Here is a 27978-nt window from a genome sequence, read left to right on the forward strand (position 1 = left end):
TAAAGCCTTTTGTAAGAAGAGAAATGCAAAAGTCAGTCAGTAGCTATGTGACTCCAGCATGCAAAAACCTTCATTTTATTCCCTTTCCAAATTCTCCAAACCTTACAGAACCTTTCAATGCCTAGAATGCTCTCTGTAGACCAGGCTGGCCTTGAATTCAGAGATCCACCTGTCTGTGCCTCCTGAGTGCTGAGATTAAAGGTGTGCATCACCACGCCCAGCCTATCACGTTATTTTTTAAAGAAAGCAATTCTAATAAGATATTAAATACAAAAGAACAAGCATTTGGCCTAGGGTGGTGGTGCCCTACCTTAATCCCAGCAAGCAGGTGGATTTCTGTGAGTTTAAGGTCAGCCTCGTCTACATAGCATGTTCCAGGCGAGCTCGAACTACAGGGAGACCCTCTCTCAAAAAACAGAGAACAAAACAAAACAAACAAGAAACACACAAAAACTGGCCCTCTGCAGGCCTGCAAACCAAGAGGCTCTAATCAGACTCGAATATCTACCCCTTGATCTTGGGCTCACTGCCACCAGAGCTGTGAGAAAATAAATTTCCAGTGTTTAAGCTACCAGTCAAGGCAGCCTGAGTTGAATAAAGCACCATGTAAATTATTTTAGAAATCGTAATAATTTTATTTTTTTTTTATCAGTTTCTGACCTAGCAGAATGATCCTTAATTAAAATGTCCTTAAGAAACACTTTTGATAACTCTCAATAAAATTACTTTGTGAAATTGGTTGATGATTTGGTTAATGTCGAATGATGTAGGTACTTTCAGGTAAGTTGCTCAGAGCAGTTGTAAGAACTACATTTATCATTGTATTTCAGATTTTTAAAAATATTTTTATTATTTTTATTTTTGTGTGTATGAGTGTATTACCTGCATGTGTAAGTACATACCTGCTGTGTATTATTTCAGAGTCTTAATTACAAATTTTATTTATAGTGATCTTTGATTAAAACAATGACTCATATTTTGTGCCTGTTAAGGGGAAACATGCCTTTCTTGTTAACAATGACGTCCCGAATTTACTAGTCACTGTCAGTTTTCCCCTTTATTTCAGTGAACTTTTCTTGGCAGCTTGTTTTTAAACATTCTTTATGTAGTGAATTTACTTCATTAATTCCTGCGACAAGGAGTTTTTGTTCACTTAATATTTAACTGTGAACAACATACACAGTGTGGTAAGGCACACCAACTTTTCTAAAATTTTTATCGTGATTCTCAAAAGTGCAAGCGAGGTCATCGCCTCTCCTTTTGTGTAATCGCACCATCAGTAGTTTAGAATATCACTGAAGCACAAGATGCTATGTGTACCCAAATAACGTTACTATCAGAAAACAATACAATATAATGTAGGAAAGAACACGAGTTAAAAGCTGAAGATGTGGGGCCTGAAGTAAGAGTTTTCCACTCTGGGTTCTCTTCATTCATGCAGTGTAAGGGGTTTGGAAAGGATCAAAATCCAAAACCTTCCGTGGTTCCACGAACTCCTCCTATTCGGGCAAAGATGCACCTTAGGATAAAACCTTCACCTAAACGGTGGGCTGCGGGGCCCGCAAAGGCAGCGCCTGCAGGGAAGGCGTCTACAGGTGCGGGCGCCTGTAGGGAGAGTCTCCCATTGGCTTTCTTCTGGTTGGGGCAGGGCCTCCGGGCTCTGGGTTGTGGGCTCAGCTCCCCGCCGCAGCCCAGGCCCCCTCCCGCGGAGAGCACGTTTCCAGGCAACGGCGGGCAGCGTCACTTCCTGCCATTTAAACTCCGGCCCCTCGCCTGCCCGGCTCCTCGCGGGATACCGGTGCTGTGAGGGGCTGCGCTCGTGCTTCCCGGCTCCGGGCGGCGCTGGTGGGTCCGAGCGGCGTCGAGGACCCGGGACCGCGGAGTACGCGCACCTGCTTCTGCGCGGCGGGCGGAGCGGCTCCCGGCGGGCGGGCGGCAGGGCCGCGGGCGGCGATGGCGGCGGCGGAGCCCGCGAGCTCTGCACAGCCGGAGCCGCAGGCCCAGGCCCAGCCCCCGCCACCGCCTGGGGCGCCGTCTTCGCAGCTGCAGTCGGGGCTCCCGGGCGGCAGCAGCCGGCACGAGAAAAGCCTGGGGCTGCTTACCACCAAGTTCGTGTCACTGCTGCAGGAGGCTCAGGACGGCGTCCTGGATCTCAAAGCGGTGAGCGGAGGCGGGGAAGAGCCAGGCGGGGCCGAGGCCTGCGGGAAGCTGCCCAGCACCAGGCCCGCGGCCGGCGTCGACCTGCCAGCGGAACTGGCTGCGCGAGCGGGGTCCACGGCCTGCACGCCCATCCTGACGCGGTACTCGGGCCGGGACAGACCGGGAAGCTCCTGGAGGGATGTGGGGCCTGGCCCGACCAGGAGAGGGGCCGGAAGGGATGAGGGTCGGAGACCGACCTGGAGGACTGGGGCCCTGGCCCGGCGGGATGGATGCCGGGCCTGCAGAGCGCCCATCTACGGGCCGCGCCGCGCGGCGCTGTCCACAAAGAACCATCCTTAGCGCGCCCGCTGAGACCGGAGGCCCTGGTCCCCGGGAATTCGTGCTTTGCCCTGAGCTCACCCACGTGATGGCCTTAATGAGCGGTTCTCCTTGGACCTTATTCCAGGTTAAGAACCTGAGCGTCACTTCTTCCGAATGAAGGAGAAAAATGTGAAAACTTTCCACACCTCTCCGTTAAGATAATAGTTTTTAAAGGGGGGAACTTTTCATAGCACACCTCCTTTCTTCGTCCTGAAGGTTTGGGAGGGAAATTGAGTTAGTTGGCTTAATTAGGCACCTTAGTTTTGTAACCTTGAGTTCTGCCGTCACCTGGAGAGGGGATGTTTTGTATTCTAACGAAGTGGTGTAATTGCTTAATAAGTTTCTCGCGTTTTATGAGAATGTGCGGCTTCGTTCTTTGCTGTGCTTCAGGTTTTTCAAACAGCGCGCATCTAAAGCTGTTAGGTCTTGGAGTGATTTAACCGCTCCTGGCAGGACTTGGAAGGATTCCACAGCGCAGGGGAAAAAGAGAATGTGATCACGTGAATTAAAATTAAGCCAGTGCACGGAGGTTAAAGGGGGGAAAAAGGCTTTAAAAACAAACACAACTATTAAGGAGTCTGCCGGCACAGCCCAGGTGACTCCTTCAGCCTGCTGCTCTGGGAGAATTCCTCCAGCACCTAGGGAGTTCCCCTCCATCTTCCCGGCTTGAGGAGGCAATTACCATCCTTGAGTCTGTGCACAAGGCCATGAAAATAGCATCTGACCAGGATCAAGCCTTCTGGGACTTCCTGCAAGTAAGGAAGGAAACTTGCAGGCCAATTCCTGGCTCCTGCTGGGAGTTCCTTTCTTGGGTAGCCCAGCAGGAGGCATGGGCCTTTGGGTTCCTGGGTGTAGCCACAGTGGGTGCCCCTTGTTATTTTGAAGTGTTACTCCTGGGACTTTTTTTCCACCCTAGGAAATTCCTTGTACTCTTTCCTCCACACCCTCCACTTCTGTCCCTAAAAGTGCTTTAATGGGCATCCGCAGTATTTAAATTGTAACCAGTTTGGTTTCCAGTTTCTCTGGCGGTAATGAGGTCATTAGAGAAACCCCCTGATGTTTCAAAGCACATATTGCAATCTGCTATTTAAAGTTAAATTCAGCTGTAGCTTGTGACTTACAGTATAAGAAATCTCGGAAAACTGGGGTGAAGTTTCCAGGTAAAACTGAAGTTTGAGGGCTTCTGGAAAAACTTGCCTCAGAACTCAGAATGTGACAGAACTCCACCCTTGCTAGACTTTTTCTGGCTTCATTTCACACAAGACAAGAAATCTCAGGCGTGGAATAGGAAAGCTTGATACTTCACAGTAGTATTCTTCCAGTTTTCCTGGGTATATCTGAAAATTTAATTTTTTTTCTGTAGTAATATGTATTATGTAATATGTAGTAATATGTATTAGTGATCTTTAGAAAAACTACATTTACACATATTTTTCCTATATACATTTTAATATAAAAATTTTTACACTGAAGTGTTGCTAGTGGTGTTTCTTATTGCAAATCATTGTGAAATATTATTAAGACTTTTTCTTTTGTTGAGACAGGGTTTCACTGTGTAGCCCTGGCTGGACTACAAGACTGGCCACTATTGCACAGAGATCCACCAGCCTCTGCCTCCTGAATGATGGGATTAAAGGCATGTGCCACCATGATCACCTTCATTAAGACATTTTTGATAATACATGAAGATGAACCAACACTGATAATTAAATTTTCTCTAATTTGAAATGAAGAACACTATCTTTTTCTTTTACTCTGAGGAAACATATTTCTGTGCAAGCTATTTCAGTTGGTGTGCTCGCAGTATGTGATCTGGCTGGGTGCTCTGTATTGTACCACGAAGTTCCCAGTGAAAGACATTTTGACATGACATATACCAAGAGGGAATAAGTGCGTGTGTGAGAAGAGAAAAAGTGAGAGAGTTAGTTAGTTCATGAATGTATAGGAACAAAAGGAAGTGTATGAAAAAGTCCAGCACCAGGCACTTTGGTAACTTGGAGGCGATAATAAATTATCTGATGTTGATGTTATTTTCAGGGCAACTAACCTGAAAGCTGGGTTGAACAATAGAGTTCATGTTCATGTAATCCCTTGAGGACATTGGGGTCAAAGAAGATAGATTAGGTACAGTGACAGGTGCACAATGAAAGCCAATTTTTTTTTTTTTTTTTTGCAGGGGATGGGGGAGATTTTTTTGGTTTTGGTGTTTGGTTTTTGAGACAGAGTCTCACTATATAGACTTGTCTGGCCTGGGACTTACCAAGTAGACCAGGATGGCCTTGAAGGCACAGAGGTCCATCTGTCTCTGGCTTCCAAGTACTGGGATTAAAGGTGTGAGCCACCATGCCAGGCTAGGAAACCCATTTCTTTGTATGCCAACCAAAATCAAAACATTAATTATATAAAGAACTTTAAAAGTATACAATTGGTGGAGGTAGGCAGTCTCTAGTTATTGTAGTTTATAGAGTTCAGAGGATTAATATAATTTTTCCTAGTTAAATAGACACTGTCTGGTACCTTCTTTTTTTTCTTTTGATTACTCTGATGACTTAAGAAAAATAAAAATAAAGTTCCATTTTAAAAGCTTATATAGTATTACAAATAAAATTGGAAAAAGATGTAAAGCTTATATATTTCAAAAATAGCATTACAGTAGCCGTCCTTTAGTAGTAGTCAAACACTGAAGATTTGTTTAGATGCAATCAGTTCCTGTAGTGTAAAGCACTGATGGGGACTGAAACACTTAGTATGTAAATGCTGCTTATTTCTGGGGGGCACCCTTTACCCTGATAGTAATTCTTTGGTATTTAATTTCATTGTTGATTTATGTCTGCTATAGATCCCTTACAAACTGAGTGGTCTCTCCCAGGAGTTCTGTTTTGCCCTCACCTTAAGCACTCTTATTTCTTCTCCACCTGTCAAAACATCATAATATTTCTAGTGCAAAAGATCATTTCTCTTCTCTCCCTCTCCTGTCCCCTCACTCCACCTTTTGTTGTGCAAGAGATTTAACCAAGAGTTTTACATATGCTTGGCAAGTTTTGTAGTTTCAGATTATTGTTTCATTTTTAAATACCGTTCTAGAATATCAGCTGTATGCACAAAGCCTTAAATGTGTATGCATTTTTTACTTTTAAATAATCAAGTGGAAATTAAAATTTTTCTTTTCTTGGCCGTTTTATCTACTCTATATGAGATCTTTAGAAGTTGTACTTGAATTGTATATTCAGTGAAAATATATAACTTCATTTATATATAGCAAATTTAAAGTCTTAAAATTACATTAAATGTTTTGCCACAAATTTATTTCATGACTATAGAATCATTGCCAAACATTATCTTGATTATTCATGAACTTTCTGGGTTTGTTTCCTATCAAATGAGAACACCCACTTTACAGAGCTATTGTGAGCATAAAATTAGATAACATCTGTGTAAAATCCTGTTACATACTTATCCTATTGGTTGCTTAAAAAAGATTTTTAGTTGTGGGTTGAAATCAAACATTTTATACATTAATCATAATTAACAGTATTTGAAATTAGGTCATAATTAGGTCATAATCAGCTCAAACCTTATTATGAAAATTGGTTAACAAAATGTCATGTGCCACAACCAAAAGTGAGTTGCCTGCCATTGGTGAGACATTATAATTTTAGAAAATGATCTAATATTTAGAGGAAAGAGTGATCTTTTTCTTCCAGAGGATTATTTTAGGGATTGCTTATCTTTATGAGTGGAGTTGTGTGAGTTAGGTGAGTCTTTTCCTGCTTTCATTACAGCCTCCTTTATGGCTATCAAGTCCTGCTATAGTGAATATAATCTTTTAAATCTGATGAGTCATCCATCAGCTACAGTGGCAAACATGGGCTAAGGATGGTGAGTCTGATCTTTTGAAAGGGCAGTAGTGCTCTCTGGCATTCCTTCTACACTGTCTACTCTTTGATGTCAGTATTTAATTTTGTCCTCTCCTCCCATCTGTCTAGAGCTGATGAGAAATTCAAAAGGAAGAAAATATCTTCTGTCTCTATTTTGTCTTACAGTGTGACTCTGCACTGTCTTGCCAGACTTCAGTTATTGATATGCTCTAATCTCACTGGCCCACGACCATGCCTTAGTGATTGTCCTTTCTACCTTCTGGTTAGTGATCATCCCTCTTCTTTGCCAGTTCATTCCTATCAACATACACACAGGTTGAAATAACTCCTATCTTCAAAAGAAAAGAGAAAAACGTTTCTTGAAGAGACTCCGTGGCTCCTGATTCTGCCTCCTATCTATGTTCCTCACTGCAGTAGAACAGTTCAAATAGGTTGCCTGCTCTAGCTTTCTTTCTGTTCTTTCTTAAAATTTCTCCATTAGATCTTCTTTCCCTGGCCAAAATACTCTAAGGTGACCAGTAACCTCTGTGACTTGCTTCACAGCAGTGCATGGCATGGTCACTGTTTGTTTGGATTCCAAATTCTCTCTTGTTTCAGTGTCAGGTTGCTCCTCATTTCACATACTCCTGATTGCCTTGCTAGGTGGATCCTGTGGCTTCCACCTGTGTCTGAAATGTATGTTCCCTGATATCAGTCAAATTGCTTTCTAGCTTGCGGGGGGCTCCTCAGTTTGGACCTCTCCTTTCTAGTTTTGACTTCTGCCCTCCAGCTTGGGCCTCCATTCCAAGCTGCACACTCTCATGGTCCAGCGATCTCCTTGATTTCTCCTTTTGGATGTCACAATGTCCAAGGTCAAGGTCCTGACGTCAATGCCTACAACTGTACCTGTTGTATTCCTTATCTGGAGTTGTTCAAGTCATAAACTCTGAGTTGGGCTGATAAGGTGGCTCAGTGTGTAAAGGTATTGCTGCCAAGACTGACAACCTGAGTTTGGTCCCCAGAACCCACAGGTAGAAGGAGAGAACCAACTCCCACAAATTGTCCTCTGACCTCTACATGTGCATTGGGACACATGTGCTCTTTCCAAATAAAGGTTTTTGTTTTTTTTAAAAAAAAAAAAAACTGAGTCCTCTTTGACTCCTCGCTCAGCAACTGCTGATTGCAATGCCCTCAAATTCTACCCGCAATCTGACCTCTTCTCACCACCTCAATAGTTACCATCTCTGTCCGTGCTACTACTGCTTTTGAATGGATTGTTGTGCTGCCTTTCTTACTGACCTCCTTCTTCTATTTTCCTGTCTATTACAAGATTCTCCTTATAGCATTCAGAAAGGACCTCTTAAAACATGAGGTCAAATTCCCCGTGTGCTCACAGCTTCCCAGTGGCTTTCCATTACTGGAATTAAAAGCTGAAATAGTCACAGTGCCTTGAAAAGCCCTAGTATTTTGCTTCTTTGCTGTCTCCTCCATCATTTTTTATCTTTTAAAAAAAATATTTTATTATTTTTATTTTATGTGTATGTGTGTATTGCCTGCACGTAGGTAAGTGCACCCATGTCATGCAATGCCTGCGGAGGACAAAAGAGGATGTTGGATCCCCTGGAACTGGAGTTACAGACAGTTGTTAGCTGCCATGTGGGTTCTGGGATTCGAACCTGGATCTTCTGCAAGAACAGTCAGTGTTCTTAACCTCCGAGCCATCTCTCTAGTCCCTTTTTTACCATTTTTTAACATCTTATACTGGCTACTCTCGCCTACCTTTCTTTAAGGAATTAAGTACATCTCACACTGCAGAGCCTTTGTGCCTGGTACCTACTGATTGCTCCTTTTTATGCCTGAAATACAGAATGGCTTCCACAAGAGGCTCCCAGAAGCCACCAGCTTCATTCCACTTGAATGTTACTGAGCTCGTCTCTGAAAACTGTATGTACTACCTCACTCTTAACCTTTCCTCCCTCCGGTTAGTCCTGTATTCTGACTCTCCTCTTTGAGGGCAAAGACTTTATTCTCTCAGGACTATATCCTTAAGAGACAGACCTATGTCTGGAACTTCACAGGCATTTAAAACAGACAAAGGTGGACAGAATTGTGGCATCATAATTGTGAAATTCTCAAATGATTTAATAAAGCTTTTAAAGATGTTATATACTACACTTAAAAACATTATAAAACAAGGAGCTGGAGAGATGGCTCAGCAGTTAAGAGCACGGGCTGACTGTTCTTGCAGGAGACCAGAGTTTGAATCTTAGCACCAACATAGCTGCTAACAACCATCCATAAGTCCAGTTCCAGGGGTTCTGATGCCCTCTTCTGACCTCCACAGGCACTGCACGACATGGGTACTCTGATATACATGCAGATATACACTCATACACATAAAATAAAAATGATAGATAAAATATATTTTAAAAATTATAAAACAAGGTAAGGCCATATATAAAATTCTGATGCTTACAATCCTATTTCAACATACATGTGATGGTGACACTGATAACCAACATTGAAGCATGCAGTAGACATTGTATAAGATTATGTAGCTTAATCTCTACTCAGTATGTAATTGTCATATTTTACAAGACAAGAGACTAGATGAAGAAAGGAAGTGGCTGGGACTGGACCTCCTATGTCTAGTTCAGAACTTCTAAAGAATTATGGGACTGCTACATTCAGAGCCTCCTCAGTCAGATGATCTGGACACATTGGCCACTTGTACACTTACATAGAAAAATACTTAAGAAATGGTTTTTAGTTTTAGAAACCAAGAACAGAATTTTTCTTAAACAGTAATTATATAAACAAAATACTTTCTGAAAATGTTTAACCAGAAGTTGAATCTGATGGCAGTTTGTCTAACGACATAAGACAGCTCTTACAATCTGGTTTATTAAACAAATGTGTTGTAGCACCAGACTGAGGGAGCTGTTGCTATGGTTGGGGATGCTGTGCTGTGCGTGTACATAGATACTAAAAAACACAGATCCATGGCTGGCAAGCTCTGTTGGGTTGTTCTGGTTTTTTTGTTTTGTTTTTCCGTTTTTGAAACAGGGTTTCTCTGGAGCCCCAGCTGTCCTGGAACTCTCTATGTAGACCAGACTGGCCTCAGTCTCACAGAGACCCACCTGCCTCTGCCTCCCAAGAGCTGAAATTAAAGGTGTGCACTACCACACCCAGAAAGAAGTACATGCTTAATTTTAGATTTTTATAGCTGCTTTGCAATAGGCTGCTACTTTTCAGAACAAACTCAAACCGAAATTCTGTGCAGGAGGGTAAAATAGGGAGAGAGTTCCCAAGTATAAGAGAAGACGCCACCAATAAAACCATGTTTGGTCCTGGCCCTACTGTTTAGTTTTCTGATTCTGTAGAAGACAGTACCAAGTTAGAGCTGGGGACACTAAGATCTCAATTTTCCAGTTTTTCCATTTCTCTGCTACATCATACTCTCCTGGTCTGTTGTTGGAGGTACCAGCCCCTTTCCTGAAAGACCTGGATGAGTGGATATAGTAAAAGTGGATCCACAGAGCCTACTTTTCACTGAAGGTGCAGGTGGATATGATATGATCAGTAACTGTCACTGACACTTTTTTCTCCTGTGAAAGGCAGGTCTAGAGTGTTGTGTTGTGGTACGGCAGGAACTGCTTTTGCAAAATCAAGAAAGTAGTGATGCCCAGTCTTATGCAGCTAAATTGTGTTTGTTAATTTGCATAATGTACTACAAGTTGCCAGGAGGTCCATCTGTTTTTTTCATTAGTATCAAAATGTGTATCTTGGCTCTACATTCATACTCTCTGAAAAAGAGTTAGAAAGTAGTCTCTTTATGAAGTTCTTTTCTAGTGGAGAAGGTGTCAGTGGGAACTAATTACAGGAACTCCATGTCCTTCAGTTAACATGGTAACATAATATTTTTGTTAATCTTACATACTATGAATGACACCACCAAGCTTTTGTATAATTGCTAGAACCACAACTTATATTATGGATATTTTATTTCTTGTTAGCTTTATGCTTTTGGGGTGGTGGTGACATGATTGATTTCCCTATTTCATTGTGAGCTTAAAGAAATGCCAGGTAATTAATAAAACGAGTTACAATTTATGTGTATAATTCAGGCTCCCATGTTCTTGAATTGTCCAAAACAACAACAAAAAACTGTGTGTGTGTGTGTGTGTGTGTGTGTGTTTATGGTTGTCTTTTGATGAGCTAGGGAGTGACAGAGAAGACAATTAGTAGATTCTCCTTGGCTTAGTCCATAAGGTGACATTAAAGTACCCCCACTATATCCTTTCATTTTTGTGGACTTTGTCATGACCTTTTTCCTTCACTCCAACATCTGCTTAGTGTTTAGGTGGAATAATTTCTTTGGTTTTTGCAAAATCTGAAAGTGCTCTGAATCCATCTGGCCATTGTTCTCAAGCCACTGAGTGGGTCATATTTGGGATTGGATTCTCATGCTGTGAACTTGAAAGTCACTCTCTTTGACTTTAAAATATAGAATATATAGATTGTATTTTATCTGTTACTTTTGTTCTGAACAGGCTGCAGATACTTTAGCTGTAAGGCAGAAAAGAAGAATTTATGATATCACCAATGTCTTAGAAGGAATTGATCTAATTGAAAAAAAATCGAAAAATAGTATCCAGTGGAAGTAAGTTACAAACCAGTACCGTAGCCTAAAACTGTCTTTGCTCTATACAACTTGAACTTTGAAACCTTTCTCTCTCCCAAATTTCATCCTCTAATCACATTTTTCTCGGGATATATACCTCTCTGGAACTCTGGGCCTATCCTTGTGTGTTCAGTTATTTCCTTGCTCTCTCTGTTTCATTAACTGTTGCATGGTTACTTATTTGTTACAAATATTTTATGTTTTTCAGCATATTTCCTTTGGCCTTAGTTTTTTGTTTTGTAAAGATTCTGCCAAAACAACCAAAAGTTTGCAGTTAACTTTTCCAGGGCCTCATTGTACATTGTGAGATGCTAAGCGTTAACGGTTCAGCTTCAACATGCTTTTGGTACCTCAGTTGCCATTCTGGCCTTCCAGATCATAGAAACCATTGTAGAACATACTGAGAATTTTCATAATGTGGTTCTTCTTGTCAGTAGATTTTTCTAAACAAGTATATTCAGAGTTTGTGTTTAAAATTTTGTAAGTGTAATTTAGAAGAGTGCAACCTTTTGATTAGTCAGTTTTATTATTACAAAAAATTAAGTGATATTAACTGAGGTCTGACACTAGGGATATTTATTCTCATGTTTTTTAAGAGGTGTAGGTGCTGGGTGTAATACTAAAGAAGTTATAGATAAATTAAGATTTCTTAAAGCTGAAATTGAAGATCTAGAACTGAAGGAAAGAGAACTTGATCAGCAGAAACTGTGGCTACAACAAAGTATCACAAATGTGATGGAAGACTCCATTAATAATAGATATCCTTTTGAATAAGTTATACATATAGCAATAGAATGTGTATGCATACAATATTCCAGTCTTAAAGTCAGTTACTTTGTTGTTTATAGTTTTATAAGTGAATATAGCATTTTGTAATATTCTTCTAATTATACTGATATTTTGAAAAATACCTTTTGAAGTTGTAAAGTATCATTAATATTATTCTTGTGTTATAAAAGGGGAAAAAAAGATTAATGTACTTTCAGTATACGCATTGACAGAATGCAGTATCCTGGTCTTAGGACAGGTGCCTATGAATACTGTTGCTGGATATGCAAATTTCTTTAAATAATTATATTCAGTGTGCTGAGGTTATTAAAACTTAGAAACTTTCACTATTATTTTTTTAAAATATTATTTTTATTTTATGTGTATGAGTGTATTGCCTGCATGTATGTGAGTGCACCTGAGTCGTGCAGTGCCTCAGAGATCAGAAGAGGGTTTTGGATTCCCATGGAACTGGAGTTAAGGATGGTTTGTAGCCACCATGTAGGTGCTGGGAATCGAACCTGGGTCCTCTGCAAGAGCAGTCAGTGCTCTTAACCACTGAGCCATCTCTCCAGCCCGAAACTTTCACTTTTAAAAAATTAATTTTGGTTTGAGGAAGTATCATGGGCTCATATTGCATGATGCTCCTTCCAAATATTAACCCAAAAATAGTTTCTCCTATTAAATAGGCAGATATTAGTGATGCAGTCCATGTCTTACAAACTGCTGTCTACTCTTAGAGACTCTCTTGTTTTGTATCTTTACCTGTACTTTTATGGAAACTTTACTGTTTCACATCTCACACAAATATTTGAATAATGTATACAATGTTTTTCATGTTACCTTTATTTTGGTTTTTTAGTGGGTTAGAGCTCTATAGCCATGTGAGAACAATGGGAGTTTTTAAGCTGTGTCCTGTGGAACACAAAGATTCAGAAACCACTGAAGTAGACCTTAAATATTGCTGTATTACACTGTAGCATTACAGTTTGTCCATACACAATTCTCCAAACTATGTGTACAAACATGAACACACACACAACTTTCTGGTTTAGGAAGACTGCCCTAGATTGATGCAGTTCTTAGAAAATGGCAGGAGGAGGCTTACGATAAACAGGCTAACTAGTCATGAACCATACCTCCTCCATCTGGCCCACAAACCCAGGAGGTAGTATTCCTCTGCCTTACTCATCCTGGGGCCAGGAAAAATCAGCTAGGGATCAAAGAGTTTGCCAAAATTATTCAGCCTAATTGGTATAGAAGTGTTTCCTCTTCCCACCCATGAAAACAGAGATTCTGGACTAATGGTTTTCCCCCATTTATCCTGTCTTCTGACCACAGTGTTCTATAGCCTGCTGTGCTTTTGTCTGTAGTTCCTATGGAGTATATTTTGTTTTCCAGGGTGTCCCCTCTCTTTCTATAATCATACTAGCTCATAAAGGATAAGGGCAGAGTGACCTAAGAAGATTCTCCATGTGGAATCCTGTATGGCTGCTTTCCATTCAGTCTCAATGTTCTATCCCATCCATTCCCCTTTCCATAGAAGCCCCTAGTAGGAACACCATTTCCTTCTTGATCCCAAGAATCCTCAGATGTTGCAGATCAGAATGGCTTCTTTTCAGAGTGAAAGATAGAAACTCCTACAGACCTTTCATTGTCTGTCTTTCTAAAGACTTGTGCTTTTTTTTTTTAATCTGACCACATACATGCAGCAACCCCTTCATTTGATTTGAATTTGGGCTCCAAATTTATTATTTTAAATGTGTAGGCCTTGATATAAACATTGTTCCCTAACTCTCTTGGCAGTACATTTTCCTACATAACTCATGAAGACATCTGTAACTGCTTTAATGGTAAGTGCTATCTTAAATCACAGAAGAATCAAGCAACCTTTTCAAAGTTAGAGTCAATAACAAGATTTAAGCTGGAGCATTTGACCTTGAATTTATCATAATTGTTTATTAAACTATATATGGTAGGTGTGCTAGTTACAAATGAAACCCAAAGGAAGCAAAAAGAAGTTAGGTGAATCTATTTCATAAACAGGAAGATAACTCCTAATCCAGTTCCATCTTCTGCATCCTATATTTAGCCCTTGAAATGACGATGTAGTGTATTAACTGAAACGGAGACCCTCTCGCTAATTACTAAACAGATAAAATGAAATCTGTACATACTTAATTATGTTAGCTTATTAGAAGGACAGCATATGCATTGTCCACATGTAGTAAACTAACAAATTATCTTATCAAATGCAGTCTGTGTTTCCATGTAAGACTATGTTGGAAATGCATGTGGCCTCACCGTCCTGTTTTAAAAGAGCCAAGAGTTTTTTGTTTTTGTTTTTGTTTTTTTTGAGACAGGGTCTCAGTGTGCAGCCCTGGCTAGCCTGGAATTAGGCCTGCCTCTGTCTCCAGAGGGCTGCAGTTAAAAGCATGTTCTACCATGTCCAGCACCACCACTGCTCTTACGCATTATAATAAAGTTTGGGGAAAGTTTTATTAATCTGAAATTGTATAAGAACTCTGTTGTAAAATATGGCCTTAAAAATAAATTGCTCAAGGATAACCTTTTATTCTAATGTCCTGTTATTTAAATGGTTTAAGTAAACAATTATTTATATAAGGCTAACAGTTGACGAATCTCCAACTTTACAGAACACTGAGTAATATTCTACTGGGTGGTGGTGCACACTTTTAGTCCCAGCACTCAGGAGGCAGAGGTAGGTGGAGCTCTGTGAGATTGAGGCCAGCCTGGTCTACATAGCAAGTGCCAGACAGCTGGAGCTACAGGGAGACCCATGTCTGAAAAAGGCAAAAGGCGAAAAAAAAAAAAAAAAAAAAAAAAACTGCGCTGTATTTGCTAGTGAGAGCAGCTAACACTGAAAATTGGTTGCTTAAGAGCTAATAATACATGTATTACCTCGTTTTATGTTCAGCGCACACCTATGCAGTAAGTTATATGTCCTTCATTTTATAAAAACAGAGGACATCTAGCCTAGATTTTTTTTGTTTTAAAAATAGGGTCTCCAGTGTCCCAGGTTGCCAGGTTGGCTTGAAACACTTAGGGAGCCAGGATGACCTTCTGATCCTTCTACCTCTACTCCTTGGTGCTGGCGTTACAGGCATATGCCACTACACCCAGTTTGTAGGGTGCTGGCATCATACCTGGCACTTCTTGCATAGTAGGCAAGCACTCTACTGAGCTATATCTTAAATCCCTATTTTTGTTTTTGAGTTAGAAAGTAGCAGATATTGACCTGGAACTCTGTGTAACAGAGGCTACCCTTGAACTCTTGATTTTCCTGCCTCTACCTCCCAAGAGCTGAGACTGAAAATACTACAATGCCTGAAAGCCTGATTTAAATCCAAACTTTTCACTCCAGGCCACTCATTCTTAACTCTGTATTTTATGATCAATGTCATTTCTACAATTTGAAGTATTTATTTTACCAGGTGATACACTGTTGGCCATTCAAGCACCTTCTGGTACACAGCTAGAAGTACCTATTCCAGAAATGGTATGTAATACAGCTTTACACAAGTGAGGAAAATTATAGCTACTGGGTTAAGAGGGACAAATGAATTTTCTACAGCTGAACATGAATGAATAATTGTGGGCACTTTTGAGTTCCTGCTTTTAAGTTTTATATCTCAGAAGTACTGATATTTGAATATTTAGACATCTTCAGTACTTTGGTAAGGACTGAATAAATCACTTAATATTTTGATTACTTTTTTTTTAATGTTTGACTTGATTTTATTGGAGGATGTGAAGTAATTGATATGATTAGTAGTAATCTTTTTAAAAATAAATTATTTATGTGTATGAGTGTATTGTCTATGTGTATAAGTGTACCTGTGTCATGCAGTGCCCACAGAGGTCCAAAGAGGACATCGAATCCCCTGGAGCTACTGTTAGTTGCCATGTGGGTGCTGGGAACCAAACCCAGGTCCTCTGCAAGAGCAGTAAGTGCTACTACTGCTGAGCCATCTTTCCAGCCCCAACTAGTAGTAGTCTTAAAAATCACTTAAAATGATCAAATCTAAAACTGATTTAAAAAAAAAAAACAAACTTTGACCAAGGAAGAAATTCAGTTAAACATCAAAAATTGATTACCTTAAATTAGATCTTCAAATATATTTTCTGGCTTATTGAGTCAAAGAAATTTACTATGCTTTGTAAGTTTCATGACATTAGGTTTCAGATTCAGGTTCCCTAAAGCAAACAGATTTAAGATGTAAGAATAAAAACTGGAAACAGAAAAGTATTACTACTATATTATCTATACTCCCCTTTCCACCTATTCCAGACATATTTAGGAATTTATATTACCTTATTTTAAAGCCTTAGAAAAAAAATTTTTTTTTGAAAAGGAGGAATTTTTATATTTTTGTGTACAAAGTCAGTTGTCTTTGTGCTTGCTGAGTGGAGAAAGTTGGTTTGTAAAGTAGTTGTAAATGCAGTGCTCTGTTGAGGTGACTGTCATGGCTTACTCCAGAGATGCATGTGGAAAATCGATAGAGCACTACTAGCACTACCAGGTACATTATAGACAGTGAAAGTGGATGGTGGTCCAGCAGGGCATGGTGATGCATACATGTAATCACAGTATGTGGAAGACTGAAGTAGGAGGCGGCCAGCTTAGGCTATACAGTGAAATCTTACCAAGTAAATAAAGAGCCTATCAAGTTAAGAAAGAAAGGGTGAGGAGGGTTAGGGAAGAAGACAGAAGGAGGGAGGGAAAAGAAAAAGAAAGGAATGTCTTCCTTGGTCAAAGTTTTTTTGGTTTTTTTTTTTTCTTTAAATCAGTTTTAGATTTGATCATTTTAAGTGATTTTAAGACTACTACTAGTTGGGGCTGGAAAGATGGCTCAGCAGTAGGAGCACTTACCACTGAATGTGGGTGTTGGGAATTGAACTCAGGTCCTAGAAGAGCTCTTAACTACTGAGACATCTCTCTAGCCCCTACACCTCTTTCTGATGATCACTTTTTGAGCAAACTTTACCTTTTAGGGGCAAATGATTTGCAGACCTCAAAATTCCATCTACTTGATATTTTCTCCAGTGTTTCATCTCAATGACTTTATTTTGTCATGTGAATTTAGTTATTAGTCTCTAATGGCTTTGCCTGTCTTAATGTTTCAAGTTAGCTAGAAGTGATAATATTTATTTGCTTATACCCAATAATTTCAAAGGGGCAGAATGGACAAAAGAAATACCAGATAAATTTAAAGAGTCATTCAGGACCTATCCATGTGCTGCTTATAAATAAAGAGTCCAGTTCATCTAAGCCAGTGGTTTTTCCGGTTCCCCCACCTGATGACCTCACACAGCCTTTCTCCCAGTCCTCGGCTCCAGTGACTCCACAGAAACCCACCATGGCTGCTCAGAATCTGCCTGAGCAGCGTGTTTTTGAAAGAAACCCAACTTTCCAGCAGACACCAGCTACAGAAATATCTTCAGGTTGGTTCACAGTCTCTGGTACAATATTAAAGGTCAAAATATGAATATTACACGAAACAGATTGGAGAGGTGTTCTGAATTTGTTACTTTGTTCTGTTATGAGGCAAAATAAGCTTAATTAGCATGCTTTAATTATCTTCTATGTGCTCTTCACTAGAGTATTATAAGGAAGATTCTAAAGCAGATCTTTTATAGTGCTACAGATTGTGTATGAGTGTGTGTGTGCGTGTGTGTGTGTGTATACATACACTTATATATGTATATATGCACACTGCTACCAAAATCTCTAATCAGGTAGAATATCATATTAAGACTGTATGTAGAATTTTTGTTTCCAAGCAACAGAAATATCTGCTATTTTCATTAAGATTCCATTTTGGGAACCAGTTGAGTCAAATTTGTGCCTTTTCCTTTTTTTTGAGGTGGGGGGGCAACACTAGAGATTGAACCCAGGGATTTACTTACACATGCTAGGCAAACACTTCTATCACTGAGCTACATCCCCAGCCCTTTGCTTTCTTTTAGTTTTTGAGACAGTTTCACTGTTACTCAGGCTAGCCTTGAATTTAATCTGTAGCCAAAGCAAACCTTGAATTTAGATCTTCCAACCTCAGCTTCCTAGGTAGCTGAGATTATAGGCCTATGTCAGTGTGTCTGATTTTTCTTTTTTTTTAACATGCTGTGTACCCCAGGTTGGCCTTGAAGTCACAGTATTCCTGCCTCAGCCTCATAAATGCCAGGATTACACCACCATGCCTGGCTCTTTTAGTATTTAAACATCAACTTCTATCTAAAGTTTACTTGGTAAGGTTCTTCCATTCTTTGCAAGAGTAGGGAAAGTTACTGAAATGAGTTTTACCTTTAAGAAAAGTCAGTCTAATATACAGCATAGTGACTTATTCCTCCATTTTTCTATATTTTTTTTATACTTTTCATGTGGAAGACTTTTTTTCCCCTTCATTTTAACTTTGTGTGTGTGTAAACTTGTTTTGTGTATTTGTGTGTATGTAAATGGTATATCCACATATACATGTGCAGAGGCGAGAGAAGGATGCTGGTTGTCCTGCTGTCACTCTCTGCTGTATTCCTTTGAAACATGGTCTTTCACTGACCTGGGAGCTAGCTGAGGTCGCAGGCACATAGGGCCATGACCGCTGTTTATGTGGGTGCTGATACTCAGCTCAGGACCTTATGCTTGCACAGCAAGCACTATTATCCAGTGAGCTATCTCTCCAGCCCTCAGAAGCTAGTTTTTATGAAGTTGATAAATGATTCTATCTCTTAATAATTGGCTAGGAATACAGTTCTGTTGCTACCAACTTGCCTAGGATGCACAGAGCCCTGGGTTTGATCCTCAACACCATATAAATGAGCATACTGGCACATGCCTATAATCCTAGCATTATGAGATGGAGGCAAGGAGGTTCAATTCAAGGATATCCTTGGCTACATAGTGAGTTCAAGGCTAGCCTAGAATACGTGAGACTGTATAAAGAAAAATCGTATTAGGAAATCTTGCCTAAGTTGTTTCATCAGTTAGACAGATCGATCAATCGATTGATCATTGCCCATCAGGAGGTAGAAACCATGAATCCTAAATTTATAAAATTTCTCTATCGTTTTCTTTGCATTCAGAGCTAGCTCTTTGGCAACTTGTTAGTGATTCCAAATAATGGGAGGACTACTGAATCAGTGAACTAACTATACCAGTACAAATGTCATTGCAGACATTAAAAGCTATATTATATATAATCCATATTTTTGCTTACGGGTTATATCTTATTGCTACTACCGAGGCTGCACAGTAGGTAGCAGTGAAACTAGACATAGATTGGTTTTTAGCTTCTTATTGCTGACGTCTTTCTATAAGTTGTTCTATACTATAGCTGAAGGGATACACAGTAGAAAAGTCTTTAAGCAGCTAGTAATTATAATCTGATAGGGATAAATAAGGTAAACAAGCTTTATTTGCTTTAGCTTTGACATATTTGGTACACTGGATTTCAAAGAACATTTTTTTAAAAAATTAAGAATTGAAGCTGGGCATGGTGGCTCACACCATTCTTTAGTCCCAGCACTCCCAGAGGCAGAGGCAGGCAGATCTCTGTGAGATCAAGGCCAGCTTGGTCTTACAGCGAGTTCCAGGTATGTCATGTGGAATATACAGAAGAAAGTCAATTGGTGCCACATTAGAGGAGGCTTTGAATATCAGATAAACTGAAAGAATTTAAGATCTGCGAATGGCAAAGAGGAGCAGTTAGACCCATGCAGTAGTGAGCATGAGAATAGGAAACCTTGGGAAGGGTATGGTTTTGGGAAGCAGAAGGCAGCATTTCAGAAGCAGAGAAGACTGAAGACTACACATTATGCAGCTGAGGAACATTAGGCTAAAAGAGGGTGCTACCAAGGGGACAGCAAGCAGCAATGAGGATATATGAGAAATTCTGTTAGGCAAAGTAAGTAACTTTCGATGTATGAAATCTGGAGGTAAAATGAACAGAAACAGAAGTGTTGTTGAAGGTTTAAGGTTGAGTGAGTGGGAGAATTATACCACAGACTTTGTCAGTTGTAGAAGAATGAGTCTTTTCATGTCTAGAGCTTGGACGTTTAAAGGTAATGACAAGTAGAATGGGTATGTGTAAAATTATCTTTTCCTCAGTATTCTTACAGCGTAACTCTATTCTGTCCATCAAGCTGGTTGTGAATTGAAATGTAATTGCCTTTTACCGTTAAAACGTTAGTAAAATCAGATATTTCTGTTTTCAGCAGGATCTGTTAGTGGAGATATCATTGATGAATTGATGTCATCTGATGGTAAGTTAAAATTTTATTACTATATATATCATTACCCTAATGTTTAAATGCCATATGATTCAAGAGAAAAAAGAAATCTATTTTCTAACTGCTTTACTATCATTCAGGAAGCTTTTCTCTTAGTATGGGCATCTTTTGGAATTTATTTACTTATTTTTGCTTGCATGCTGAAAGGAACCTATAAGGAATACTTAGCACTTCCATTGAAAATTGTTGGCACATTGGTCCAGAAGTAGTGAAATAGTATGCCACAATCAACAGATCTGAAGACCCAATTTGTTCATACCCCCCACCATGGCCCATTTCAAGCTGTCCATATAAACCACTGAACTATTACTAGCATTAGCTAGGGTATCGTTTAATATGAAATTAAAAAATCAATTAGCTACAATATGCTAATTACTAATTTCTCTCAGGGCTTTACCGTCTTACAATTTTATAGATTCATAGCTTGGATCCTAACATATATAGCAGAGCTTTAGGAAGTACCATCAGTTAAATTGGCAAATAGTAGAAAACCCATTTAGAGATTAGCTGAGTTAATAAATCTAATGTAGACTTCTGTTTCCAAAGTGGCAAAATATATTTGAACCAATGTTTGAATTTAAAAAAAAAAAAAATATATATATATATATATATATGACATGAATATACCAATGACTGTGTTTTCAAAGATTTGCATATAAAGATAATTTATACATTGGTGTGGTAATGCATACCTGTAATACCATACTTGAAAGGTGGAAGCAGGTGGACCAAGAGTTCAGGATTATCCCTGGCCACATAGTAAGGTTGAGATGAGACCTAACTGGATCTCATAAAGTTAAATGAGATAATGTAATTTTTTTTCTTATTTGAGTCAAGATCTCCCTGTAGCCCCAGCTGGCCTGGCACTCATTTAATGTAGACCAGGGTGGCCTCCATCTCACAGAGATCTGCCTGCCTCTGCCTCCCAAGTGCTGGGTGGGACTTAAAGGTATGCACCACCATGCACATTTGAGACTGTTTTATGTTAACCATAACCTCCATGTAGAAACCAGCTGTAACACTGATTCTGTTTTTGTTTGCAGTGTTTCCTCTCTTACGGCTTTCTCCTACCCCAGCAGATGACTACAACTTTAATTTAGATGATAATGAAGGAGTTTGTGATCTGTTTGATGTTCAGATACTAAATTATTAGATTCCATGGAAAGCAAAACTTGGGACTGTTATCTACCTCTAACTGTATAACATTTTAGAATTCTTAATAACCTAAGTATTTAAAATAATGAATGTAACACTTTTTTAGTTCACTGATTCTGAAGTGTTCCCCTCTAACACTTTTCTTTTTTACTTCACAAAACTTCAAACCATAAACCAAAGGGCTCTGACTGCTTCATGGGAAAAGTGATCCACCAGCATCCTCCTCCAATAATTACATTTAGTTTCTTCCAATGCTGAATTCTTCTGTTATTTCCTCTTCTGAGAGGAAAGTTAAAGCAGATTTCAGGTCATCAAATACAAAAGTTGCCCAAATAATCTATTTATATTTTTACTGCCACAAAGCTGTATTTCTATGTCCTTCAAACAATGTTCACTGCCACTTATAAAGTGAAGGATATAACTGTTTCGGTGAACAGACTTTGTGAAGTGCCTTCTGTTGTAGCACTTTAAGTTTATCAGTTTGTTGACTCCTGACATCTCACTTTCCTAGAGTATAGGAAAGATCTATGTAGTTTGTTTTAAAAATGTGCCAATGCCTGTATATTAACAAGATTTAAAAAATAAAGTTGTATAAAATATTTAATTTATTGATCTTTCGGGGGAATTTGATACATCACTATTACAACTGTGCCATTAACCTTGTAGCTTCGTCAACATTAGCTGATTCATTTTCATGGTGCTGCTGCTGAGGAACCTAAAGGGAAAAACAGTTTAAAAAACTTCAATAGCAGCAAACAAAAATACCTTAAATATAATCTGTTTTGTACTTTAATTCTTCTAGTCCTATTTTTGGAAGTATAATAACAGATTCTACATTCAAACTCAAGTGTTTTAGACTCTGACTATGACTGAAGGAGCACTGGCTGCTCTTGGAAAGGACGGGGTTTGATTCTTAGCACCAACTGGCGGCTAACAACTGTCAGTAACTCCAGTTCCAGGGGGATCTGATGCCCCTTCTGGGCATTGCACAACATGTGTACACTTACACACATGCAAGCAAAACACTTATACTCATAAAATAAAAATGATAAAATATTTTTTAAAATCAAGTAGTAAAAATTACACTAAACTTTGAGATTTTCAAAATCAGGAGTCTATCAGCCTTCAATATATTAGCCCCATGAAAGCAACAATTTCTACTTACCAGTTCTTTCTGCACAGATTTAAGAGAAAGGCTTTTTGAGAAGTTTGCAAGTTCCTTCTGTATATTTACAAAAGCTCTGTTCACTCTGTTAACTTTTTCATCATTCATAATGTTTATCTGTTAAAAATGAAAAAAAAATTCAGTCACATTTTGTACCTATTAAAGATAAAATGGATTCATCTTTTTTTTTATTTTTTTAACTTTTACAAAAACTTTATTGAGAATTTCATACATGCATATAAAGTGTTTTGGTCAAATCCATGCCCACTCCCTCCCCTCCCAACAGTCCCCCCCTCTGAAGAGGTAACCCTAAAATCTTTTAAGGATTAGATACAAGCTCCCAAATACTTTTGACATTTTTGGCCTTTGGAACAGAGTATGTTGCTAACAGGCCCAAGGACATTTTGACTTTTAGCCAAGAAACTGGCTACATTGTTTTGGGATCTTTTTACCCTAACTACTAACTACTCAGCCAATTCCTACCTCCTATTCTTATCACACCATCGTCTGAAGGGGTTATCCAAATTGCTAATAGGGAATAGGGATGCAGACTGCTCTGGCTTCTTCTATGCTGAACAGGGATGCAGGGTGAGGCAACTGGAGTACCCTTTCAGTGGGTCTATCTAAAAGACTCCCAAATTATATAACTCGTCTCTAAGGGGAAAAGATGAATAGGAGATTCATGAAGGAGAAGTAAGTAAAGGCAAGAGTAATTAATGTTACAAGTTCTAGGCGGAGAAATAGAAAAAAGTCAGAACAGGGTCTTTATTTAATCTTGTTAAGCATAAAAAAAAAATCTAAAGACGCGGCTAGTGAAATGTCTCAGCAGGTGAAGGCTAAAAGGCAGGCCATCTGAGTTGCATCCTCAGAACTCATAAAAGTGGAAGGAGAGAACTGTCTTCTTGACTTTACACACTCCTTCCTTGACACATACCATGTGACCAGACACACATATACACACAATAATAAAAATTTGTGTAAAGGTCTAACTTTTGACCCCATCAAACTGTGGGGCTAATTCATATTAAAACTACTGTAGTCTTAACAGTTATATGGATTTGCCTCATACTTAGGTTTTATTGATATAAACAGATCAAAATATGTGACTTGGGGCTAGAGAGAACTTAGCAGTTAAGAAGAGCACTTGCTGCTGTTGTAGAAATCCCAGGTTTGGTTCCCAGCACTCAAACAGGTCACAACTGCCCGTAATGCCAACCAATGCCCTCTTGACTCTGGGTACCTACACACATAGCATATACTCAAGACATGCACACATAAATAAAAATTAATATGCTTTTATAGTCCTAATAGTAAACTCTGAAGCTTTCTCTTGATCTTTTAATGTGTGCCTCAGCAGCCCTCCTCCTTTGAGTCTAAGCGTGGAGAGTGTATGTATCACTGCTGCTACCCGTTTCTCCTTAAAGCCTTTAGCTTCTTTGTACCACATTCATGAGAACACCAACACTCCTCCTTCCTCATTGTTGTCACCCACAAAAACCATTTACATGCTCCTTCATGAAAGAGTTCAAAATCTTGCTTCACTGACCACTCCTCTCATACATGGCGTCACTGCTTAGCAACTTCAACAAAAACCTAGCCATGGGGCCTCTCTTAGTCTCCTATGGTCCTTATCTGTAGAATCTGTCATGACCTGACTCTGCGCCCTGCCCCTATGTAGTACCTTCTGCATCACCTTCTCTCCTTATGCTTCACTTGTTTTTCTTGAAGTTCACTGAAATGTTTTTCCAATTTCACCATGTTTCAAATGTTCATATTCCAATTTCTCCCTAACTACCACAGATGCCACAGCCATCATTTAGTCAATCACTTCTTTATACTCTTAGGTCTTCCCTCTCTTCTCTACCCTCCCCCTGACAAAACTTGCTTGGCAACCTGGCTAAACCCAGCTAACCCTTCTGAGTCCAGAACTGTAGCCAGTGAAAGTCATAGCTGGCTGACTGACTTTATCATCATAAACGTCAATCCAACATCTACTAAAGCCACTTTCTGAGAAATATATTTGATACTTTCTCCAAGTATGTCACGTACTTACCCCCTTCTCTCATCCTATCATTTTATTCTAGTACCTCTTTAAAAAAAATTTTTTTTTTGTTCTTTTTGAGACAGTCTCCCTGTAGCCCCAGCTGGCTTGGAACTCACAATGTAGACCAGGCTGGCCTCAGTTTCAAGGAAATCCACCTGCCCCTGCCTCCCAAGTGCTGGGATTAAAGGCATGTGCCACCACACCCAGCAATTCTAATACCTCTTATCTCAAGAAAACAATCTTCCTGCAGGGTGTGGTGGTACATGCCTTTAATCCTGCACTTGGGAGGCAGAGGCAGGTGAAGATCTAGGCCTGCCCCATCTCCATAGTGAATTCCAGGCCAGTTTGGGCTATAGGGAGACCCTGTCTCAAAAAAGACCAAAAAAAGAAAAAAAAAAAACCAAAAAGCCCAAAACAAAATTCATCTTTGGGGCTGGAGAGATGGTTCAATGATTAAAGCAGTGGCTGCTCTTGTAGAGGACCCAGGTTCAATTCCCAGAACCCACATGATGGCTAATAACCATATGTAACTCCAGTTCCAGGGGATCTAACACCATCTTCTGACCTCCACAGGCAATGCACAACATGGGTGCACTTAACATGCAGGCAATACACACACATTAAAATAATTTTTTTTCCAAAACAAAGAGCATCTAGTTTATGCAGAATTCGGTTGTTTAGTAGTTTTACAACTATGTTTTATTCATAAACAATAAAGTCACAGTACTTAACAAATAACTCACCTTTTTAAGATTAGTAGTAACTGGTTTTGCTTTGTTTTTGGCCTTGAAGTTTTTTTGACTGGCTATATGAAATACATTCCTGGACTTCTGCCCTTTTGATTTGTTCTTGGCCATTGTCTAGAACGAAAAGAATTCAATTAAACTGCATATATTTATGAACTACAAATTAATTAAAATTTTAAAGGCACAATTAAAGTTTAAGAAACTCATTTCTGATGTTTTTGTTTGTCTTGCCTTTTTTTGAGACAAGGTCTCTCGGCCTGGAACTCACTATGTAGACCAGGCTGGCCTTGAACTCAGAGATTTGCCTGCCTCTGCCCCCCCAGTGCTGGATTTAAGGTGTGCACCACAAACAGCTCTATTTCCGGTTATTTTTTAAGTCACTACGATAAATTCTGTGTCTTTCACCCCTACTAAAAAATTTGCTGCATGAATGAGGCATATTTATCTAAAGCTTTCCTTCATCCCCAATATTAGGCCCATGAGATACCTAATTGATGCCCGCTGGTTGACTTCCGTGGTACCATCAACACATCTGTTTTTCTCCATAGCATCTGACGGTATTTGCAGTCAGCCATTCCTGTGCTAGTTCACACACTACTCTGCTATCCTAGCTCCTGCTACATATTAGAAACTGTCTCCTTCCTTTTTACTCTTCCTGCTCTCTTCTCTCTACTACATCCCATCAAAAACAGTCCATGATCTTGCACTTCCTCCTCCTTCAAATTACTGTAACAACTTCCCTGTCCTCTGTGCCTGTGGCTCTTACTCTGAAACCTTATTTTCTTTGCTCTGGCTAAATACACATTTAATCTTGTAACTTCTACTTTAGAAGCTTCTGTGAAATCTCTGCTTAATAAGACATCTGAGGAAAAAACTTAAAATATTAATAATTTTATAATCCCTGGGCAACCATTTTATGTGACCCAGCTCATTCTCCTTATCACACCCTTTGTGGGCAATACTGTTATCCCCATTTCAAACTGAAAACAGATGCAAAATTATGCTGGGACTTGAAACCATACAAGCTAGATCAGCGTTCACATGTCATCTTGAGCTCATGAAAACATTAAAAACATGGTGTAGTACTGACTTCTGCATTCTGCTGCCCTCCTGCTACAAAACTGCCACCCCCCCAAATTTAAGATTTTTATCTGTACCTTTACTAAAAGTTTGCCAAGCTCTCTCATACCGGCACACTAGCTGTCTTTCAGAAAACTGCACTGTTCTAACACACAGGGCAGTACGCCTTGGCCTGTCATATTACTGGTATTTGACTCCAGACTGAGATTTGTCAAACCTACCTCCGACCTCCGCACACTGTACAAGTAGGCCTGTTCTGTTAGCTATTCTCTAATGACACCTTGCATATTCCTCCTTTTCGCTCCTTTGCTCAGATTTTATTTTGACTCCACCAAAGCAGCCTCAAAAAAAACCCCAAAAAATACTAGTGGAAGCACTCTTGAACCCTAACAGGTCTATTTTTTTAATGTAATAAAATGCTGCAGAAAATACATGAATACAGAAGCACAGAGAAACATATGTACTAAATCCACCTGACCAATTAAGCAGACGTAGGTATTCTATGAATACTAATAATAGTACCAACATGAAACACGATGTTGGTGGGCAGACACAAATGACTTGAGAGTCCTGCTAGCTGAGACACACGTTCGTGAAGACGAACAGCTGAGTTGAATCCGGGGATTGTGGAAACTGACAACCACGTGGAAACAGACACAGTTAAACACGAGGAAACCGCCAAGGAATGGCTTCAAGGTTTCCGGCCTGGGCCAAAAGGCCCGTCGCCCACTGCGCGCCGCGGCCCGCAGGGGAACTCGGCGGAGCCCTCGGAGCCACAGCCACACGAAGGCCCACTCCGCCCCTCCCCGAAAACCGCGCGGCCGCGCCAAACGTTATCAGCTTCTCACCAGACCTTGGGAACCACTCGCGGACGCTCAGGATCCAAGTGACGCCATCTGCAAACACAGGGCACCGGAAGTTCCGGGAAGAAGGAGCCAGTTAGGTCAGCTCTTTCCAGTCGTGGCTCCTCCCACAGCGGAGCCCCGCCCTCCGAGCAGGGTCCGGCCCCCCAGCACTCTCCACACAGCCGAGCCCAGTTCTGTGAGTCGGGTTCCGCCCCGCCTGCCTCTCAGCGCAGTCCCGCTCTCTCCATGGATCCCCAACCCCTGGAGGCAGCTCCCTCTCGGAGTCTTGCTGGTAGTCTGGCCAGCAGCGCCAAGTCTCACCCGCTCCTTTACGTCCGCTCACAGCGGTCCTGGAGCGGGTTTCTACCCACCTGGTGTTTGCTGGAAACTTCCTGCGTACCCCGAGGCGGCGAGGTTTCGCCCACCGTGGAAGCCCTCCGCCACCTCCCTGCTCCCGGCTGTCCTTTGTCCCTTGGTGTTGATCCGGGCGGGGGAGCCTCAGATCGTGAGTTCCGTGGACACTTGGAGTCACCTGCTGGACGCCCGCCCTGTGTCGCGCGGCCGCGGGCTTCGCACGCCCGGCAGATGGCGCTGCGCTGCGGGCCTCCGTGCTGGGCTGGCTGCACACTGGAAATATCCTGAAAGCTCACATGCTTTTTCCATTAACTGATTTCTGAAAGCATGGCCGATGTACAAGAAATCAGTCAGAAATCTGTGTGGGTTCAAAAGTTTTGGAAAATCTAGGCAGTTTTTCCAAGAGGCTATTCGCATTAAAACTGTTTTCACATGTATTTGCTGATTTTGTTG

At 40.2% G+C, this 27978-nt stretch overlaps 2 protein-coding genes across 7 annotated transcripts; one reads left to right on the forward strand and one right to left on the reverse strand.

Annotated features, from left to right (window-relative positions):
• Nucleotides 1-1743: 1743 nt before the first annotated feature.
• On the forward strand, nt 1744-21890 carry E2f5 (E2F transcription factor 5). Of its 3 annotated transcripts, none has more exons than XM_008836884.2 (8): nt 1744-2160; nt 10931-11040; nt 11658-11819; nt 13639-13682; nt 15285-15349; nt 17028-17295; nt 20062-20109; nt 21180-21890. In XM_008836884.2, exons 1-8 carry the CDS (start codon nt 1954-1956, stop codon nt 21287-21289), a joined length of 1014 nt encoding a protein of 337 aa, XP_008835106.2. In that variant the 5' UTR covers nt 1744-1953; the 3' UTR covers nt 21290-21890. The 3 variants fall into 3 exon arrangements, with proteins under 3 accessions (XP_008835106.2, XP_008835100.1, XP_029421270.1); XM_008836878.2 differs by having other exon boundaries at nt 20065-20109; XM_029565410.1 differs by lacking the exon at nt 11658-11819 and having other exon boundaries at nt 13636-13682.
• Nucleotides 21874-27754, reverse strand: Rbis (ribosomal biogenesis factor). Of its 4 annotated transcripts, none has more exons than XM_017799107.2 (5): nt 27543-27754; nt 27175-27222; nt 25244-25360; nt 22457-22573; nt 21874-22006 (listed from the first exon to the last, which is right to left on the reverse strand). In XM_017799107.2, the coding sequence occupies exons 3-5, from the start codon at nt 25355-25357 to the stop codon at nt 21932-21934; spliced, it is 306 nt and encodes a 101-aa protein (XP_017654596.1). In that variant the 5' UTR covers nt 25358-25360; nt 27175-27222; nt 27543-27754; the 3' UTR covers nt 21874-21931. The 4 variants fall into 4 exon arrangements, with proteins under 4 accessions (XP_017654596.1, XP_008835089.1, XP_017654599.1 ...); XM_008836867.3 differs by having other exon boundaries at nt 27180-27222; nt 27543-27751; XM_017799110.2 differs by lacking the exon at nt 27543-27754 and having other exon boundaries at nt 27175-27288.
• Between the last annotated feature and the right edge of the window lie 224 nt (nt 27755-27978).

This window comes from Nannospalax galili, unplaced genomic scaffold (genome assembly GCF_000622305.1).
Source record: "Nannospalax galili isolate Female #2095 unplaced genomic scaffold, S.galili_v1.0 scaffold370, whole genome shotgun sequence".
Lineage (NCBI taxonomy): Eukaryota > Metazoa > Chordata > Mammalia > Rodentia > Spalacidae > Nannospalax > Nannospalax galili.

Bases quoted from the DNA above. Each gene is read 5' to 3' on its own strand.
- E2f5 (XM_008836884.2), top strand. From the start codon at position 1,954: ATGGCGGCGGCGGAGCCCGCGAGCTCTGCACAGCCGGAGCCGCAGGCC. The intron at 15,350-17,027 runs GTATGTAATACA...ATAATTTCAAAG, and splicing joins AAGTACCTATTCCAGAAATG to GGGCAGAATGGACAAAAGAA. The intron at 17,296-20,061 runs GTTGGTTCACAG...TTCTGTTTTCAG, and splicing joins AGCTACAGAAATATCTTCAG to CAGGATCTGTTAGTGGAGAT.
- Rbis (XM_017799107.2), bottom strand. From the start codon at position 25,357: ATGGCCAAGAACAAATCAAAAGGGCAGAAGTCCAGGAATGTATTTCAT. The intron at 22,574-25,243 runs GTGAGTTATTTG...CATTTTTAACAG, and splicing joins TTACTACTAATCTTAAAAAG to ATAAACATTATGAATGATGA. The intron at 22,007-22,456 runs GTAAGTAGAAAT...TTTTCCCTTTAG, and splicing joins AATCTGTGCAGAAAGAACTG to GTTCCTCAGCAGCAGCACCA.